Source organism: Notothenia rossii, assembly GCF_949606895.1.
Source record: "Notothenia rossii genome assembly, chromosome: 7".
In the NCBI taxonomy this organism is placed as follows: Eukaryota; Metazoa; Chordata; class Actinopteri; order Perciformes; family Nototheniidae; genus Notothenia; species Notothenia rossii.
In genome coordinates this window covers 65,970,934-65,990,071 of record NC_136905.1, presented here as the reverse complement: position 1 = coordinate 65,990,071, position 19,138 = coordinate 65,970,934, and the positions used below count along the sequence as shown (strand labels likewise).

At 41.1% G+C, this 19,138-nt stretch overlaps 1 protein-coding gene and 1 long non-coding RNA gene across 2 annotated transcripts; one reads left to right on the top strand and one right to left on the bottom strand.

Annotated features, from left to right (window-relative positions):
• Window positions 1-106: 106 nt before the first annotated feature.
• Window positions 107-13,466, bottom strand: LOC307047450 (filamin-A-interacting protein 1-like; the record flags this gene model as incomplete). The annotated part of the gene is made up of 5 exons (XM_079694429.1): window positions 107-1,201; window positions 2,357-5,114; window positions 12,277-12,455; window positions 12,631-12,804; window positions 13,179-13,466. 5 exons carry the CDS (start codon window positions 13,464-13,466, stop codon window positions 995-997), a joined length of 3,606 nt encoding a protein of 1,201 aa, XP_079550555.1. The 3' UTR covers window positions 107-994.
• On the top strand, window positions 12,784-13,480 carry LOC307047459. The gene is made up of 3 exons (XR_013810431.1): window positions 12,784-12,897; window positions 13,136-13,232; window positions 13,356-13,480. It is a non-coding gene; the product is annotated as an uncharacterized lncRNA (long non-coding RNA).
• Window positions 13,481-19,138: the final 5,658 nt, after the last annotated feature.

Sequence of the window (19,138 nt, the reverse complement as noted above, 5' to 3'; positions counted from 1 at the left end):
TGATGAAGCGTAGCTGTTACATCACAGCGACGCCCCTTTCTGAGTGTCTGTTCTGCAAAATCAGCTGATGATAACTGTCAAGATATATGAGATTCCTGGTAACAACTTGTATTTGTATTTATTTATTCATATTCGGTAAAAAAAAAAAACGTTTATGTTTAAATATTCACGAAATACATTCGGAAAGGGTCCATTATGTCCCAAATAAACATTTTGTTATGTTAATGTTTGTTACAGATACTATCTATGTGTTGTTGTTGTTGTTGTTGTTGTTGTTGTTGTTGTGACCTTATAGTATAATAGATGAACTCCATCCATGAAAACAAAGTAAAAACAATGGGGCCCATTAAAAAATGACTTGCTGCATGACTACATTGTCCTGTGTGCACCTGGGTTAAGGCCTTTTGAAAAGCACTGACTATATTGGGTAGTAATTGCGTGATTATAAGAATGCATATGAAACATTACACATGTATCTGGCATGTTAAGCTAAGTTGAATACAATTCATTCTCCTTCTTTGCTGCATGTTTACATTAATAGTAATGCCACACTACACTTTTCAAAACAAATGTATTCAAAATAGTTTACAGTACAAATCCTTTACAGAAAAAAATGAAATAATTTACATGAAAACAAGTATATTGATTTAATGTGTGTCCTTATAAAACATTATCCACAAACTCCTTATACGTGAGACAACCACTCAAAGCAAGAAGCAGTTAGTAGCAGCACTGTCTGATATAGTATGTTAACCAAAGTTGTATACACACTGCAGAAACATTTTTCATTTGCAGATATGGATATGAGATAGATAAGTACAAAACACTTTACAAAATATAGAAATGGCTTATTTAATTACCGAATAGCCTCTGTGCCCTGTAATGTCTAGTCGAGATTTATAGGGATATCAGAGCTTTATTTCAGTGGGTAATGTTTCAATCCCTCTAAAGCACCATACTGTAGTAAGATATGTTTGGATATGTTGGTGGTTAATCAGGCTTTTCCTCCATTTTGTAAAGTATTGCTATTCACAGTGGACTTTTTTACTTCTATCCTCATAGACTGACTGTCAGCTCGAGACTCCATCTTCACTCCACCCGAGATCCCCAGGGATCCCAGCACAGCCTTCCCCGTCTTCAGGCTCTTGGACATTGGGATGCGTGTCAGCCCTGTGCGAGAGGGCTGCGCATCATGCCCAGTCTGTTGACAATAGAGAGAGAGTACAGTGTCTCAGGGAGGAGAATAAAGATAGAGGAGCACTTGAAGGGAACATTTGAGAAAGACATTTGAAGAGAGTCAAAACCCAGTATAGGAAAAATGAATTCTGAATAACTAAACAGTGTAACCGATCATATTGTATATGCTAAAGGTACTGTGTGAAACACCAATGTAAATATGTATTCATTCTTTTACTTCAATCCCAGTGGGGGAGCACTTGTCTATGCTAGGTTTCAGTGTGTTGGTACTGGTAAACGGCTGTTTTTGTCAGCCAGAGGGCACTGAGCCCGGTTGTTTGTGAATGTAAACACTGTGTAACGACTATAAATTACACAATGAGTGTAGCAGAGTGGCAAGATGCCACATCATTAGTTCTGCTTCTCTGAGGCCTGCCCATAGGGCCATTTTTCTCACGCCATCTGATCCACAAAGAGCATATTATAAGGTCCACTGAAACACCAACAGTGTTTTTTTAAAACTCTTATTTAGGAAGATGTTAGTAAACAGATGTACCTTAGGCAACATCACGTGTAATATAGATCATAAAACCAAGACCTAATGTCTGTGGCATTAAAGTTACATCGTTACCTCTCCTAAATACTTCTTTCTTACTTTTTTAATTGAATATAAACTTACAGCAAGCTGCCAGTTAGCTTGGATCAGCCTGAAGACTTAACAGATATGAACAGCTAGTCTGGCTCTGTCCAAAAGGTATCACAACCCTACCACAACCTCTTAAGTTAGATACACAATCACATCTTTCTTTTAATTTGTACAAAAACAGGGGGATTAATGACAATTTGATATATTACAGGGGTTGTAGTCAAGGCAGCCCAGTACAGACCAGCACATAAAACAGCTTTACACTTTCTTTGGGTAAAGATCCAAAAAAAGGCATATCAACATGTTCAGATGTGCATCAGAGTCACTTCAATTGAAGTAAACATATTTTTCAACTGTTCCACTTTTTACCAAACCTACTTTTTCAGACTTCTTTGTTACCAAATACTTCCAATTCACTTTTAGTAGTCCAGAGTAAATTGCTGCTGAGCAGGTATCCAAACGTATTAAAACAATTGTTTAGGATAACATGTCAATCCATTATTTGGACGCAGGTAACCTCAAAGTAAAACTTACCGTGCTTTGTGTGAGTCTAGATGTGGTGGATGTGACAGGGGAAATTGTGATTGTGCTCGTCACTTTACTCTGGGTAGTTCTTGTAGTGCTGGTGGTGATTTGGCGGGGGGAGCGCAAAACTGTGCCAGTTGATAGGGTAATTTCCTTGCTCTCCGGCCTGACTACCATCTTTGAGGTCATGTTGTTTCCTAGATGAATGTGGATCTTGTTGTCTTCAGTAGTGGTTATGATGCTAGTATTGGTGGGGCCCTTCCTTATAGATATTGGAACCATCTGTTTCTCGGGGGTAACCTTGAACACCGCTCGGCCCATTGTCATCTCCTGCGGTTCCGGGGAGGCAGACACTTCAGGCACGATGGCAGTGCTCACTGTCATAATAGAGACAGGGGACAAGGGCCTTCCTGAGGCCGATGGGACTCGGCTGCTTTCTGGAGACTTGGCTCTGGATATCGTTGTGATGCTGACTGGAGACTTGGCTCTTTCTGGGCCTGTTAAGGACTTTCTCTTGTTTGTTGGAGCAGAGTATGTTGGAATGATTGTAATTCTGGATTTAGGTTGAGATGGGTTGGGGCTGAGTGGAGCTGAGCTAGAGAAAGCATCTTCAGTGGGGCTGCTGATCTCAAGAGTGGCCATGTTGTTTTGGTGGTCTGGTGTTACGCGGATGTGTAAAGGCTGCCCTTGCTTCAATTCAGAAGTCAAATGTTCTCCGTTAATGTGAATATTCTTTCCCAAGTTGGTCTCCTGTGGAGTGCAGTCTTTTTTCCTCATCCAGGGAATCCAAGATTTCTTTACACTCATGTCATTGCCAGTTGAAGGGCTACGCTCAAGACTGCTCTTTTCTGTTGGCTTCTTAAGGCACTTCTGTCTAAAGTTGTTCATAATGTGATTCTCTTCTTGAACAGACTTTCTGATGAACACAGCTGGGGTATCCTCCTCTGTTGGTCCAGATGACAAAGCCTCCGTCTGTACTCCAGTGGATGTCACAGCAACGTCCACCATTCTCCTTCCATTTAAACTGGGCCTTAGTGCTCGACTATGACGCTTTGCTATCTCCAGTTCTTTGGTCAGATGGAAAACTTCGGTGCCCATGTTCTTGGCCCTCTCCTCCTCTTCTAAGAACCTTTGCTGCAGGACAGAGTAATCCACTTGGAGCTGAGAAAGTTGGTCTTCCTTGTTCATTAGTTCATGGATCTTCTCCTTGAGGGCTACAACGTCTGCCTGAATTTCCCTGGTTTTTGCCTCCTCTCTCTTGCATCGTTGTCGGATGTCTACTTCTTGGCTTTCTCCTTTCTCGATTGCTTTGTTTTGTGCTATCTGACCCCTCATTTCCTCCACCTGTTGGGAAAGAATGTTGGCCTTTTCTTGTTCAGTCATGAATCTTTTTTCCAACATGTCGTACTGATCCTCTGTCTTGATCAGATCTCCCTCAACTACTTCCAGTTGTTTGAGACGATTTTTGAGGCGTTCAATTTCAAATGTCAGCTCTTTAACTTTGTTGTCTTCCATTTTGACGGTGTCAAACATTCTTCCAAGTTCACATTTTACTGAGTTCTTCACAGATAGCTTTTCTGCTTGCTCGAAGCTATCCAACCTCTTTTTCATTTGACTGACTTTGGAACTGAGATCCTGAGTTACATCAATTTCATAGGCTAGTCTAGTGCTAACGTCTCCTTTTTCTTTAGTAAGAGTCTCTACTTTGGTTTCCATCTCTGTTTTCAATTTCAAGAGCTTTTTGCTTTCCTCTATTAATTTCTCAGTCACCTCCATTACCTTGCCCTGCTCAACTTTGACCATGTTACTCAAATCTTCCTTTTTCTTCTCATCTGACTTTGATCTTTCCATCAGATTTTTTTGTTCTTCCATCAAAGCAACAGTCAATGATTTCAGCTTACTCAAGTCATCCTTAAGACTCAGCTCAGACTTTTCTAACTTCAGCTCAGAAGACTCTACCTCTTTCATGCGTATCCTGAGAGCTACAACTTCATCTGAGAGCTCTATGGTGAGTCCTCTCTCTGTCTCTAGAGCAGTGTGTAACTCTGAACATTCAGCCTTGCTTATGCTGAAGGCACCCTCAAGTTTCTCTAACTCCATCATCCTTTTCTGGAGCTTCTCTACTTCTAGCCTGAGGTCTTTGCTCTTACTATTTTCCTCTTGTAGCCTCTTTCTGAGCTCTTTACACTGGTTTTCAGTCTTGGTAATCTCCTCATCTTTTCCTTCCATCTCCTGCACTCGTTTCCGCAAGTTCTCAAGCTCAGTAATCAAGTTAGAGTTGCCACACTCCCCTTTGCCAATCTTCTCCCTTAGCTCATGCAGCTTCTCCTCAGATTCCCCCAATACCTTGTTTCTCTCCTCTAGCTCCTCCACCTCATGGGTAAGCCCTAAAAGTTTGGCATTGAGTTGACGGTTGTGGATCTCCTGAGTGGCCAGCTTGGCACTTGTCTCCTCATGCTGTTGGGTGAGCTTGGCGGATTTCTCTTTAAGCTCAGCCTCCAGGCTTAGCACCCTGTGGCCATCTTCCTTAGCACGCTCCTTGGCTTCACTCAATTCCTGCTCCCACTGTTGGAGCTGCTGGCTGAGTTCCTGGGCTCGTTGGCTCTGTTGGTCCATTTGCTCCAGGTGCTGCTGGCGCTCATTGACCAACATTAGGGCAAAAGACTTGAGCTTGACTAGTTCCTCTCGCACCTTGGCCAGGCGTTTAGAGTGCTCCTTGTCCTTTCTTATATGGTAGGACTTCTCGGTCTCAAGCAACCTCTTTAGTCTAAAACGTGAAGGGAAAAACAAAGCAAGGCATTAGTGTGGGGTTTTTATTTTAAATCCAGTAACTAGATCTGTGTTTGTAATTGAGTAAGCACAATAAGTTGCATTGCAGGACGCAATACTTTATCCCAGATAGAGTTTGAATGATGTGTGATCATTTCAATTATTTACAGACATTTCATTCATACTGGTTTGATTTTCAAAGTGCTAACATGCAGAAGATCACAGATGCACCATTTTACTAATATTATTTGCTGCTGACACTGAGTGCACTAACCAACTAACTAACACTCGTATTTCAATTTATCCGAGAAAAAAACTAAGTTGATATACTGATCATTACACACATTGTATGGTGCAATTAAAAAAAGATAATAAAATGCATTTTAACAAACAAGCAAAAAGATAAAAAGGGAAAACTGGCAAAGATTAACCTCACAACTCTGAAACACTCCTGCTATTCCCTGCAGTATGGATAAAACACAAGCTGCTATGGAAAGTTTAATATCCTTTCATCAAGTGGTCTTCTTTTCTCTCAGCTTCTTTCCATGCTGCTCATGCCTATTCTCGTTTCTGGCTCCAACCAAATGCATGCAAAACAGATTGAATGCAAAGCTGGCTCTTCTCCTTTTACACAGGGACATATACAGGCTTCATCCTGAACAGTTTTGCATTGCAAAAAATAACCAAATTATTAAGGCGCCAGCACAAGTAAGAAGATTGTCCATCTACAACTTAAACAACCTACAAATACTCAAAATGCACTTTTTAGGTCAAGTCATAACATCTCAGAAACTTTACAACAAACTCCATTTAAAACTTACCCACTTTGGATGCTCTACAGTCAACACATTGACATGTCTGCCATTATACAAACTCCAATGAGAACACATAAGAAGTAGCAGGAGCTTCCTTTTTCACAGATCCTCCACCGTCACATTTCAGGCATGTTATGAAGACAACAAAAGATGAATAGTGGAGCAGTGCAGACCTCTAGTGAGTGATGTCATCTCATCCATATAAGGCAGTAGTGTGTGTATGAGAGTGTGTGTGCTGCTCTGCTGCTGGACACTGTGAAGGGGGCAGGACCGTTGCCAAGGGGGTGTGTTTTGCAAACATGTCCCTAAATCTCAATACATTTATTAAACATGGCATGTTCAAATCTAAAACAAGGCAGTTTTTTTTACAAATAATCAGAAAATATTACAACTTTTCTCTGAAAGAATTCAGTGCAAGTTTGTTGGAAATTAAATTATATTTTCCTTTTCAAATGTGCAGAGGATATTACCTCTGCAGACCGGATGCTATAACCTTCCTGATGCAGGAGACAGAAGAGAACGTCTGCTATAATTTCACTCGAGGGGAAACTGGACTTGAACTTGGTCCCTTGCATAGTCTACATGTAATGAGAAAAGCAGATATGGCTGAGTTGGATGTCTCCCATGAGGTGAAGAAGATCTGTGAGGATACACAACTTTGCCAATTGCTTTATGAAGTGCTATGCCCTGACATGGAACTGTATAGATGAAATTCATTTTAATTAACCCTATTTCCTAATTGCCAAGTCGGATTAGTTGTTCTGATTACTGTACAATTGAGACTTCCATATCTCAGAGTGCAGCTCTTAATATTCATGCTTAAAAAGTCAGATATCACTCTCACCTTGAGAGTGATATCTGATTTTTTATGAATCGGCACTCTAAAATCACTTCCATATAAAGGTTAGAGTCATGATGTCTGTGGTATTTAGCTCAGTTGCCCTGTTTCCAAGGGAGAACGCACTATGGAAAAGGTGGTCTGTATCTAAAGAAAAATATTGCATTGTGGGTAAAAGAAAGTTGTTTGAATGAGCGTTTTCAACTTCTTAATGTGCGTGCGAGATATAAAAACACATGTCTTGAACAAATACACAGGTGCAATCCATAAGCCAACGTCCATGAGAAACTTTTTTTTTAAACATGGAACAACATTTCATCCCATATTTACCGGGGAATTTGCTCTGAGGCACTGCAGCCCCTCTGTGTAAGGAGGCTAGGGACTGAAGCAGATATGAACTGCCAGAAATCTGCCAAAGTACTGTTGTACACTAATGACCTCTGATGACAGAGAGAACGCAGCATTAAGCAAGAGCACCTGTGGTAGTGTACAGTACATAAGACTGATGTGCTGTTAAAAGAGCGAAATCAGAAACAAAGTGGCCATTGACTATTTTAAAGACAACCATAGGTCTGTGTACACGATCTTCTGACAAATGGTGGAATAATGCAACGCTTTTTCTCTGAAGGCTAAAGACCTAAAAGTAACACGAAGGCAATCATTTGAGTTTTCAATTACAGGTCATTTTGTCTGCGTGACTTAACATGGGAGTTGTTCCTTTCGTTAATTATTGCGCATAACACCATGTCACTTAAATATGTTTAGTTCTTGACATGTAAATAGCTGTGTTGTCTGAGAGGGTGTTAATGGCTGATTGCTACCTGTAAGAAACTGCTCTTCCTGCCCCATCCTCCGCATTCCTGCAGGTGTTTGGCACAAGACCTTTGACTTTTCTCTCTTCACTCTCACCCAGACGGTGGGAGTAGATCCCATTAATAAAGACAAGATGCTGACACGGTTCTATCCCACCTGACAGAGTCAATGTCAAAACAGATATCTGACATGGCGGATATGCACATGTTACTTTTTTGGCACTAATATGTTCGTGCAAAGGAAGTAATGTTTTTGAACGTCTTTGATTCTGTTTTTTCACAGTGGCTTGTCTGTGTTTTGTGTATTGCCGTCAGCTATATAAATACTAAATCAGTTTTGTGTCCTTCTACGGCAACAGATAGGAGAATCTGAGCTCTACAGGATCTGTCAGATCAAGACCATAGAAAAGCAGAGCTCATCCCCTTTGAGGTGACAGAGGCCGACTTGTGCACGAGCCAAGGAACCTGGTGGAAACTCCCTGGCACAAGGAGGAGGTTGTTACATGCAAACTAAGGATCAAATGAAAGTTAAGTGGAAGTTCACTTCTGATTTGTACCATGTGCTGCACCTGTGCTGTACTGCTTTCTCAGCTATGCCAGCAGCTTTGCTCTATATGGTAATGTCTGACAGTTGATTGGTCCATGACAATCCACACTGAAGGCAGAGGGATTGCAGATTTTCTTTGTAAGACATACCTGCTAAGCATCATCACATTAGCATTGCCATTGGGATGTTAGCAGAGCATAGTATGGCTGTTGACTACTCTTCTTTGTAAGTTGCACACATGATATAAACTCCTTTAGCAATTTGGTTGAAATACACAGGCTCTTGATAACCTATTTTCAGCAGGTGTGCACATTGATTCACAACCAAGAACTTGAAAACTCTTCATATATGTTTTGAATCATGACTTCACCTCTTCCCCAGCCTTTTAAAAACCATCCAAAGGAGTAGCTATACGCTATGTCTGCTGCTCATAGCCATCTCTTCAGTGTGCTGGCAGCTCAGCTGTCAGGACTGTGATTTAGACTTCATGGTCTGTTTCCTGTGTCCTGCAGTAAAAGCTCAAGGAAAAAAGGTAGTAAGTACCTCCGACGTTTGAAGTTTTGACAGTTTAAGAAATACAGCATACTGTCTCTGCTCTAGATGACTGACTATAGATATAAATTATACCACAGATGCTATCTTTCGTGCTGTCCTTTGCACATGATGTCAGTCCTATTGGCAAACTAAACTAATGCTATATGGCCAGGGGTCGGCAACCCCTGGCACGCGGGCCAGCATTGGCATGCGGCAACATAACCAGTGGCACACTAGGAATGTGGAATAAGTGTGCAAAAATATTAAAATGGTATTTTCGGATCCTGAACGAGACCGCCGCCACAGCCCGTCCTCCCGTTAACTGCAGAAGGAAGCCATGCACGCAACGCAGCCCCGCTCTCTTTAACGGCCCGTCCACACTACAGCTGCGACAGCTTCAAAAACGGTTTCCAACGCGTCTGGACATTCACTTTGAATGGGGTGACGTCACGTTGCCTCGCTTTTCGCCGAACTGAATTGTGGGTAGCATAGCGGTCCGTCTCCGCCGTCTGCTTCTGCAGCCGAAGATGCCGGAGTAGCCAGCGCCAGCCAATCAAATCCCGTTTCTGAAAATCTGACAGCTTAAAGTCCTAGCCAATCAAACCGTGTCTAAGCTGGGAGAGATATCCCGCCGTTCATTTCTATATTTCAAAAAAAGATGGAGGAGAAACTAATTATCGCCGTAGCAAATCACCCGGTTTTGTATGACCAGACCCTCTTCACCTACCGGGATACAAACCGAAAGAACCAGTCATGGAGGGAGGTGGCAGAGACAGTGGGTGAAACTGGTAGGTTTTCGCCTGTTTGGGGATTTTATATCCAGTTTATAGTCAGTTAGTTTACAGTCCGGGGTGGGACATTCATGTGATTGGTTGTTGGTCGCGGTGCTCGAATAAAATCCCCAAGTTTCAGACACGCCCAGCTCCAAGCTTTTTTTGAAGCTGTAGTGTGGACGGGCCGTACTCCAGGCGACTTTCTTCTGCTTTCCTCCGTGGTGCAGTGCTGATCGTTTCACCACAGAGGAAAGTACTTCACTAATTGCAGCAGGCCTACGCCTACCCATAAGGAGCTGTACAAATGCCGCAGTTTTTGCGTGGCTGTGTATTTAGTTGAAAGCCCAGTGGCGATCTGCTCGTCTCTCATTGAAATAATATGCTACAAAGGGGCGGACTGGCCATCTGTGTGTTGAACTTTCCTGTCGGCTCCCAGACCGTAGTCGAGGAGGGCAGAAGCAACAAGCTTCAGGTTCAATAACCCACTTTAGCTTAAATGACTGGAGAGAGGCGAGCTCTTCTTGGGAGGCCGTTGCATTTATTTAGCTGTTCTTCTTTTTCACAAAATACATCACAGTCTCTGTTTTTCTGCTTCCTCGTTTCACTTCCAGAAACATACACACACGCTCCCTCACTGTCGCTCTACCATCCACAAACACACATGCACAAGCCACACCCCTCTCTCTCTCTCTCTCTCTCTCTCTCTCTCTCTCTCTCTCTCTCTCTCTCTCTCTCTCTCTCTGTCTCTCTCTCTCTCTCTCTCTCTCTCTCTCTCTCTCTCTCTCTTTCTCTCTCTCTCTCTCTCTTAAAGGGACAGCGATCTCATCTCACTCTGCGTGACCCTAATATCATAACATGTGTGCTCTGGAGAATCACAGAACGGACGATCGTCCTTATTATTATGCCGTTTAAACCAATTATTTAAATGTGTTTTGTTAAATTCGGCATCATGTAAGTTGCGCTGAAAGATCCACACACTTCTTCCCCGCAGCGAGGCTCCCCCGCCCTCCTGCTGATAGTTCACGAGCGTCAAGCTCCTCAACCCCCCCCCCCCCGTAGATAATTCTCGATCGCCGGCACGCTGATAACATTTTTTTTTTCATATCAAAAAGGTTGCCGACCCCTGCTATATGCACAGAAAACAAATAACTTACATATGTACCATTTACAATTAAAGCAACCTTATGTAACCATTTTTCTTTACAAAAATGTTAAAAATAATTCTGATGCCACTGACTTGCAAAAGGGAATAGCCTATATTAAGTTTCTGTCAGACCCACTCATCACCCTGAACAACACTGAGGTGATTTTGGTGAAACTGGATCATATTTATGAGGTAAGCGTTTTCTAATTTTCTTCTGATGTCCTTCAACTGCTCTACAGTGACTCTTGGTGATTTAAAGAGTTTCCTGAAGGACCAAAAGCTTTAGTCTACACATGCTAAATTAAGGTTAACTGCTGCTAATGACAGTTGCTGTCACTTAGTTAGCTGGAATCTTAGTTAGATATGCTGCTCGGACTGCAGCACGTATTTTCTCTAGCAAAAGCGCTATGAACAACTAAGAGAAGGACGTTTTTCAAGCCTCTTAGGGGTCATGCCAAAACTGGTGCAGGGCTAGTAGGCTAATATAATATGATATATCTTGCTATAGTGTGTGTTTTTGCATTAGCCTTTTTGGCTTTGTTATCAAATCTTCCAACCAGTTCGTTTTTGATCATTTATAAGTGATCTTGATAATCGCTGTTAATGCTAGCTAGATTTAGTACAGGGGTGTATTTATAGGTCTCCTATGCTAAATCTTTAAAATACTGAATCCAACATTCAGTTGCTCCTCCAATGCATCCCCATCTCTCAAAGTAATTGTGTGAGAATGGACAGAGATGTTTTATGGGAATTAAAAAAGAAAAAACGGCCAATCAAATCCTTTCATCTGTAACTATTTTAATTACTAGGGCCTCCTCTCTCATACACATTCATTGCACATCAACACACAACCACTCTTGTTTGATCTACGTGGGGCCCCCCCACACACACGTGATTTAACCATCCCCTCTCAGATGTTGAAGTGTCCCTCTTTCTCTTCCCCCCCAAACTTCTCATCTCTTGTCTCCTCTTGACCAATGAGCCAGATCGTAACCTCGGCAATGACTTCATTTCACAGATGATGTCATGGGAGATTCGTCAAAGCCCTTTATTCCTTCACTTGTTTTTCCTCCTGTTCCTCCACCCAGAGGCCCTGTCTCCTCCCCTCTCTACCCATGACCTCCCTCTTTCCCACAGCAAAGAGCCTGACCTCTTCCCCTCCTCCCCCTTCTCTTCCACACACTCCATACCTCTCCATGTCAGACAAAGGTATGCAAGGTTATCGCTTTAGTAACCATCTACCCCCATCTTCCCTCTCTGGTTATTCACTTGGCAGATGAGGTGATCTTTCACACATTCTCCGATCTCAATGTATTCCCTTGTTGCTCTTCCTCCTTGGATTCTCTCACCTCTTCCACTTTATATGTTCCACACTGGTTTTATAAACCATGTCGGCTTTATAACTAATTTCCTCTCTCTCTCTCTTTCTCTCATGTCCTCTCTCTCTCTCTCTCTCTCTCTCTCTCTCTCTCTCTCTCTCTCTCTCTCTCTCTCTCGCCACTCTTTCCACCTGCAATGGATTCCTTTCACCAATCATTTATTTCTTCTATTTTGCCAATTGAAATCTCCATACACAATAATTGATATAGTATAACAATTAGTAATATTGACGTCTTTGTTATTTATGAGTACGTTTGGTTTAATTTGAAGATGCAATTTCATGCCTCTAGCTCCGTCATTACTCTCCACCTCCTCACCTTTCTCTTTCCTGCTCCAGAAGATTTGTGAAGTCGTCGCTCTTGTCCATGTAGTCTACATGTTTGCGTTTCTCTGTGTCCAGCTCATGGACAGTGCGACGGTGGGACTTCTCAGCTAGAAGCAACTGACCCAGCATCCTCCGGTACGTCTCTTTGTGCTTCTCCTGCAGACGGTCCAGCTGAGGAGGAGCAAATAAACACAATTACACACACAGGGCAAGGACCAACCATGCATAAAAAGTACATTTTATTTTGTGTTGCAACATCACAATAACCTCCTGCAAGGTGTTCAGGAATGTCAAACTGAAATGATTTTCAACATAAAACCACTATAACTGGCAGTAGCTAACCTACCTCAACCATAGGCTTTTGGTAGACACTGTCATCGTGCGGCTCAGTGCCAGTGATGGAGCTGTCCCTCTGCAGGGCATGGAGGGCCGAACCAGGGGCCGCAGATCCATAACGTGATGCAAGGTCCTCTGGGACAGTCTGTTTGGACTTTAGCATGCTGATAACATCTTCTCTCGCCTGAAATTACAAAGCAGTAAACAAATATTCAACAAGTTGCGACCTGAGGAGGAGTGTTTTTACACCATTTGGACACCTGTAGAGACATCAATTGTGAGTGTAATTTAATTAAATGTTAAAATGGTTTGCAATTCCATCATTTGTTTAATGGATCCAGATTTCCCACAAAAGGTCTCTTGGTAAACTCATGGCACATTCCTCAATTTTCTCTGGCATGTTACACTGCCATTTTCTACCACAAGATAGAGCTATTGTTCATAAAATGTCAGTTAAACTCATTCCAATAAAGCTTGTTTCTTTTCATTTAAACTGACCCTGTGTTCATCCACAGTGCCTAGACATGTTTTCTATCTCACAAAGAAAAGCCGACCCACCTGAACCTCTCCTTCCATGATGCCCATCAGTTTGATCAGACCCTCTTTGGACAGGTCCATGATGTTTTTTTTATTTTCTCCCGCTTCAGGGGAATCAAACAGTAGCTTGTCTTTGTCAGAGATCATCTCGACCTCTAAATGATCATCACTGTCATTCTGCTGAACTTTGGTCTTCAGGCTCTTCACAGGCAGACCCACTTCCTGTTCTTGACTGAAGTCATGGTCCCCCTGTTGAACCCCAAGCACCCCATTGGCTGGGCTTTCCACACCACTGCTTTTGGACCTCATGTTCTACCTGTACCAAGAGAAAAATACATGTTGTGTTTAGAGCAAATAGTGCCATTCTTGTTTGGGTGTTTTGTGACACTATTTATGGTGGTATGTTTCTTTGAATTCTGTACTTTTAATGTTTTGTTGTCCCACTTGCAACAAATGTAGCTTCGATTGACAAACACAAACCCACTGTACCCATATACTGTACTCTCGATACAACTGGAGGACATTCCTAATCCTAAATAAATACCCACAAATTACCCTGCAGTGTGTGTGTGTGTGTGTGTGTGTGTGTGTGTGTGTGTGTGTGTGTGTGTGTGTGTGTGTGTGTGTGTGTGTGTGTGTGTGTGTGTGTGTGTGTGTGTGTGTGTGTGTGTGTGTGTGTGTGTGTGTGTGTGTGTGTGTGTGTGTGTGTGTGTGTGTGTGTGTGTGTGTGTGTGTGTGTGTGTGTGTGTGTGTGTGTTGTTGAGTGCATTCCTGACACGTCCTGTTCTCTTGTAAGGCTTGTGTATCTCATGCTGAGTGTTGATGTTTGAGGACTCCTGGGTGCATTTTTCTGCTGACATAGCAGTCGGAGTTGAACATTTTATCCAGACCCTGATAGTAAATCCTTTGATGACAGGCAACATTTTGTTTTACCGCATGAATCATTTATAACGACACAAGCCATGTTGAGGGTGGCCTACAGCATGCTTGATTGCTTAAACATACAGTGAGCTTGGAAAATAACATTGAGAAGTTAGTATATGTTTTGTTGGCTCCTACAGTGCGCCTCAGTGTTTCCCAACATTTTTTGTATGATGTATCTCACAGCTTTGTCAAGTTATTTTTACTTTCATCAAGTAGGTTTTGGTTTTGTTTGATGGTTGGTCTATTTTTTATCAGGATTACGGAACACTTTAAACTAAACGTGAGGTATTGGAAGTTGTCGGAGGTCTGAGTGTTACAAATGTTTTCATTTGAAATGTGTTTATAAGTGGATATTATTTAAAAGCATTAATATATATTGTAAAAGAAGATTTTTTAAATACATTTGATAGGTGGCTTTGGTCAAGCTTGCATTCGTACTACCATCACTTGCTGTGTTTAAAGCTTTATCTATTACAGCCTTTTCTATCTGTTGTGGTAATTTGAGCCAGCAATTCAAACTATGTATTACTTTTGGCTAGCTATTTTAACAATTTTTGTGTGACTAAAAGCTAAATACTTAAAGGGATTATAGTCTTAGTTTTAGGTAACTATTTCAACCATTTATTTAACCGTTTTAGCTTTTCATCTTCGGCTTCAAGCTTACCATTTCTAACTGCCTAAAACATATTTTTAACTTACTAGTTACATTTAGTTTTTTATTACCTTTAGGAAATAATTGTAATCTGTTTAGCTACCATAATTGAACAGTCTGTCCAGTAGGCTTCCTTTAGCAAACTGTTTTAGCAGTTTGTTCAGTATACTTTTAACTAAATATTTTAAGCTTTGTCGAGCACTTTTAGCTAAAATGGATTAACAAATGTACGGATACATGTTATACAAAATGTGTTTCAAAGATGCTCTGTAGGTCATCTGGATAAAAGTCTATAATGTAAGCCTTATACATTTGTTTAAGGTTATTTGTGTGCGTGCGTGCGTGCATGGGTATGTTTCAGCTCTTTAAAAACAGCCTTTGTGCATTTTGATTTCAAATGCACAAAGCAAACTTTACATCAACAGCTTTTTAATTACTACCAGATTTCACCCCCGGCCCCAAAAATCCCCACCATACAACCCTGGTGATGTCATAGCACCCTGACCTCTGAATCATGCATTGAGAAATCCTGAGCAAGTTTGCAGCAATCGCATGAATTCGATCTTAATCAACAGATTGGATTCATGGTTTAGAATAGACCTAAGACAGTGAATGCACAGCTTAGTACAACACATGTACACACATAACTGCACAGATAAAACTGATGAGCATTTAAATTAGTCTAGCTTGGATAATACAAGATGACAAAATTGAATGTGTACTTTTAGAAGAGGAATTAGACTTTATATATGCAATATCATGAGGTCTGAAAGTGATTCTATCAAAGGTTTCGGTTCACATCAAGTAAAACATTCAACATTTGTTGGAGACGTTAAGCCTGCAGTGACTTCTAATGATGCTTGAAACCAATCTCTTCTGTTTCCTGGAAAAGAGACCCAAGCACATCAAAAGTAAGAGTGCATCTCAGTTCCACCACGTTAAGATCTCTCTTTATCTCAGTTCTTGGAGTTCACTAAGTTCACATTGGCTCCAATGAGAGCTGGTTCTTAACCGGAGATTAATTTCAGTGCATTCTTTCCTGTCCATAACTATTCGTTTCAACTATGGGATCATGATCATGGAGCCATGTCTCACAGCGTTCATCCCACCATAGAAACAATGTTAAGAGAGTTATGACCAGAGGAAAGCTCAGTGGTGGAGGGCATTAGCAATGACTCCATGGTCCCTCGGGTGGTGAAACATAAAAACATATGCTATACTGTAAATTAACTCAGGTAGAAGTACTGGTGACAAAATGGTTGACACTGAGTTAGGCACATGAAGGTTTATTTTTAATCTCTGGACTGATGCCAGGAAAATCTGTCTGGAAGCTACTGTTCCTGCTTGCCTTGATTTGTGGTGCCACTCGACTACAGGGGGTCTGTGTGTTTGCTGAAAGAGTTATAATGTACTAACAAAAAGTTAGTCGTCTGTGGGCATGTCTGTGGACTGACCTTTAGACTGTCTCAGTGTTGCAACCAAGACTCCTTTGCCCCCCCCCCAATTGAAAGCCCTCTTTGTAGGTGTGTCATTAATTTAATCCCAAGAGGGTCTCTAGTTCACTCCTCCAAAGCAACACATTTTGTATGCACATTGTTATTTTAACCATTGTTAATTTGCAATTTTGTAGTTTGTTCAAAAGGAAATCCATTTTGCAAGACAAAATCTCCAAAGTGCAAATGCTGTCTGTCTGTTTGTCATTAAAGCCTATTGGTGACAAGCCTGTGTCATCAATACAATGTATTCATCGTTTGATCCACTTTGACTGGTCACTGCCGTCTTGATTGTAGAGAATTCTCCAGAGAAACAAATGGGAATTCCAAAGGCACGTGGCCTGCATTCCAGTCTGACATTCCCAGTTGTCTTTATGAAAAATAGAGAAGAGCTGGCCCACAATAAGCTTTTACTCTGAGTTCAGCACCAACCACCACAATGCTCACAAACATTCATGGCATCTAAATCATCAGCACAATGTTACTGAGTGCCCGAAATCCATTTCCAAAATGCTTTCTAATATGAAATGCTCGCCTCATACCCATCGAGGCCCCAGTCAAGGCCTGAACCTAAATTTAAAGCGGGATCCCAAATCTATCCCATGGTTTGTGCAAGTCCAGCTGTCACATATATGAGTATTTATAGGCCCAAATAGAACACATGCCTCCATTCCAAAGCTAACTATATAATGTTGTCAGTGGTCAGCAAGTTTATGAATACTTCTGACTTTTTGTCCGCAATTCTATTTACTCCAAGCATTTCATAAGTGCAATTTAATTTCCAACACCTATGGAAGTGACCTATTTGCCGATTAGTCAATCAATCAAGACCAGCATCAGCAACAGTTTTGAGAATCAATTAAACGTCAGAAAATGTTGTTTATTTAAGCGAAAATAGCCAATATTCACTGGTTTCTAACGGTTTGTCAACAAAACTTGACATTTTAAGTTGTAGTTTTGGGTTTTCATAGCTTTTTAATGGGCATTTACTGTATCAATAAGTTGTAAACACAAGCTATTAATTGGTTCATAAAAACTAGATTAACAAATAAAAAACTGTCAGTTGTCTTTTATAAAAAATGAAATGGGTATTGGGTGTATGTTCCAGTAACATTGCTGTTAAATACTAGCAAGGACATTGGCACGATTAGCAGAAATGCAAAGTGATACCATGATAGGGTCTATTAGCCCTAGCTAGCCCTACAGCAGTAACACATATATTATGTAATTATGTTTATCTGTGTCATAAACATAGGAAGAAGAATTGGGGAAGGAGAGAAGTGACATTTGGTGAAAAAGCCAGAGATTTGGGATGAGGACATATATTGCAAAAACATGCTAAATAAAAAAGGAGTTCAGTGAGTTTGATATATTCACACCGCAAACCAAATGTGACTAAATAAGGAGTGGGAACTGTTCTGTTCTGTTGTTGCATGCGAGCGTTTGGCAACTTGTTCTGTCAGAGGACATTGATAAAATGCAGGACGCTCAAGTAGCTCTTCCGCCCTGACAAGAGAAACACACCAGCTCGCCAAGATATAGGGAATTTCAATCAAAACTGTAGCTGTGGATGAGATTCAAAGCTACAAGTCAATCCATCTGATATTGAACGTTTTGTAAGCGCCTAGTTCCCTGCAAGGGTAAAAAGCTGCAGCCTGTTCTTGGATTTTGATTGACAGCGCGTTCCAGCCTAGGCGGCCAGTGACGTCTCGGGTCAGATATTACATAACAGCCATGTTATAGGAAAATGAAGACGCTTTAGGGAGAGAAGAATGCAAAACTTTCTCTATTCAGATAGCAACAGCCATTCAGACATAAAACCATTGCATTAAGATTCTTCTTTTCAGAAACATTTCGCCTGTAGTACAAAATTGAACTGTCAAACAGCCTTTATGGACAAAACTCAATTTACAGCTTGTCTTGTACTGATGGCTTCTATTAATACCTCGTAGGGACAGTAACTCTGAAGTTGGCACGTAATACTGGAGCAAAATGTCAGCATAGGTTGTGGGTTTCATCTTGTAGTATTTTCCTGATGTCACATTAACCTGATCCGCTCGCTTGATTCTACTGTAAGTTCAACAGTTAAGGTTTCACTGATGAACACACTGAGAGGAATGCAGGTATTCAAGATCTGATTACTCACATTAAGTGCTTAATATAATCAGCAACGGTAGTTTACGGAATAAGTCACTTGGAAAATATATCATATTTAAAAGTGGTGCAGGTGTCAGTTTGTTAAACATCCAATGTGACTAGCCTTTATGAACTCATGTGAAAGCAAATCTTTACAAGTTGAAACATGCTCTAATTTCATGTCATACATTATGAACATTGATGCTGGTGGGAGACTTTGATGCACAACCCTAACCCTAACCCACTGTTATCTAGATTAGAACATACTTATCCAAGAATATGGATGGCTGCAGCTGCTGTAATACTTGGCTTATCTCCATCTGTCTGAATAAATGTAATATACATGATGGGGAAAAAATAACACGTGAATTATTTCCAAGAGTTAATGTCCAGAGCAACAGCTACCAAATTATTAAGCACCAGATTCTTCTAGACTGATGGCATGAGTGGGTATCAGCTTCAAGGAGTGTAGATCAGGGAAGAGTTCAAGTTCTGGCTGTTCTATGAATAGAAACAGCAAGACAACATATGGATGAAGCAGTGTCAGATATGATGCAATGTTATGGGGTCGCCTATGTGTCTAAGGTCTCTTCGTGATGCCTAGATCAGAATACCATAGATTTACTTTTTTGCTTGGCTAGTGGTCCCAGATCAAATCAGTTTTTCTGCAGTTTTTAAGGTCCTTTATAAAATAAAAAAATATTGGGCTTGTTGGCATGCCAATGACATTCATTGCAACTTCTATAGAATACTGGCTAGTAAAGTATTAGAGTTAC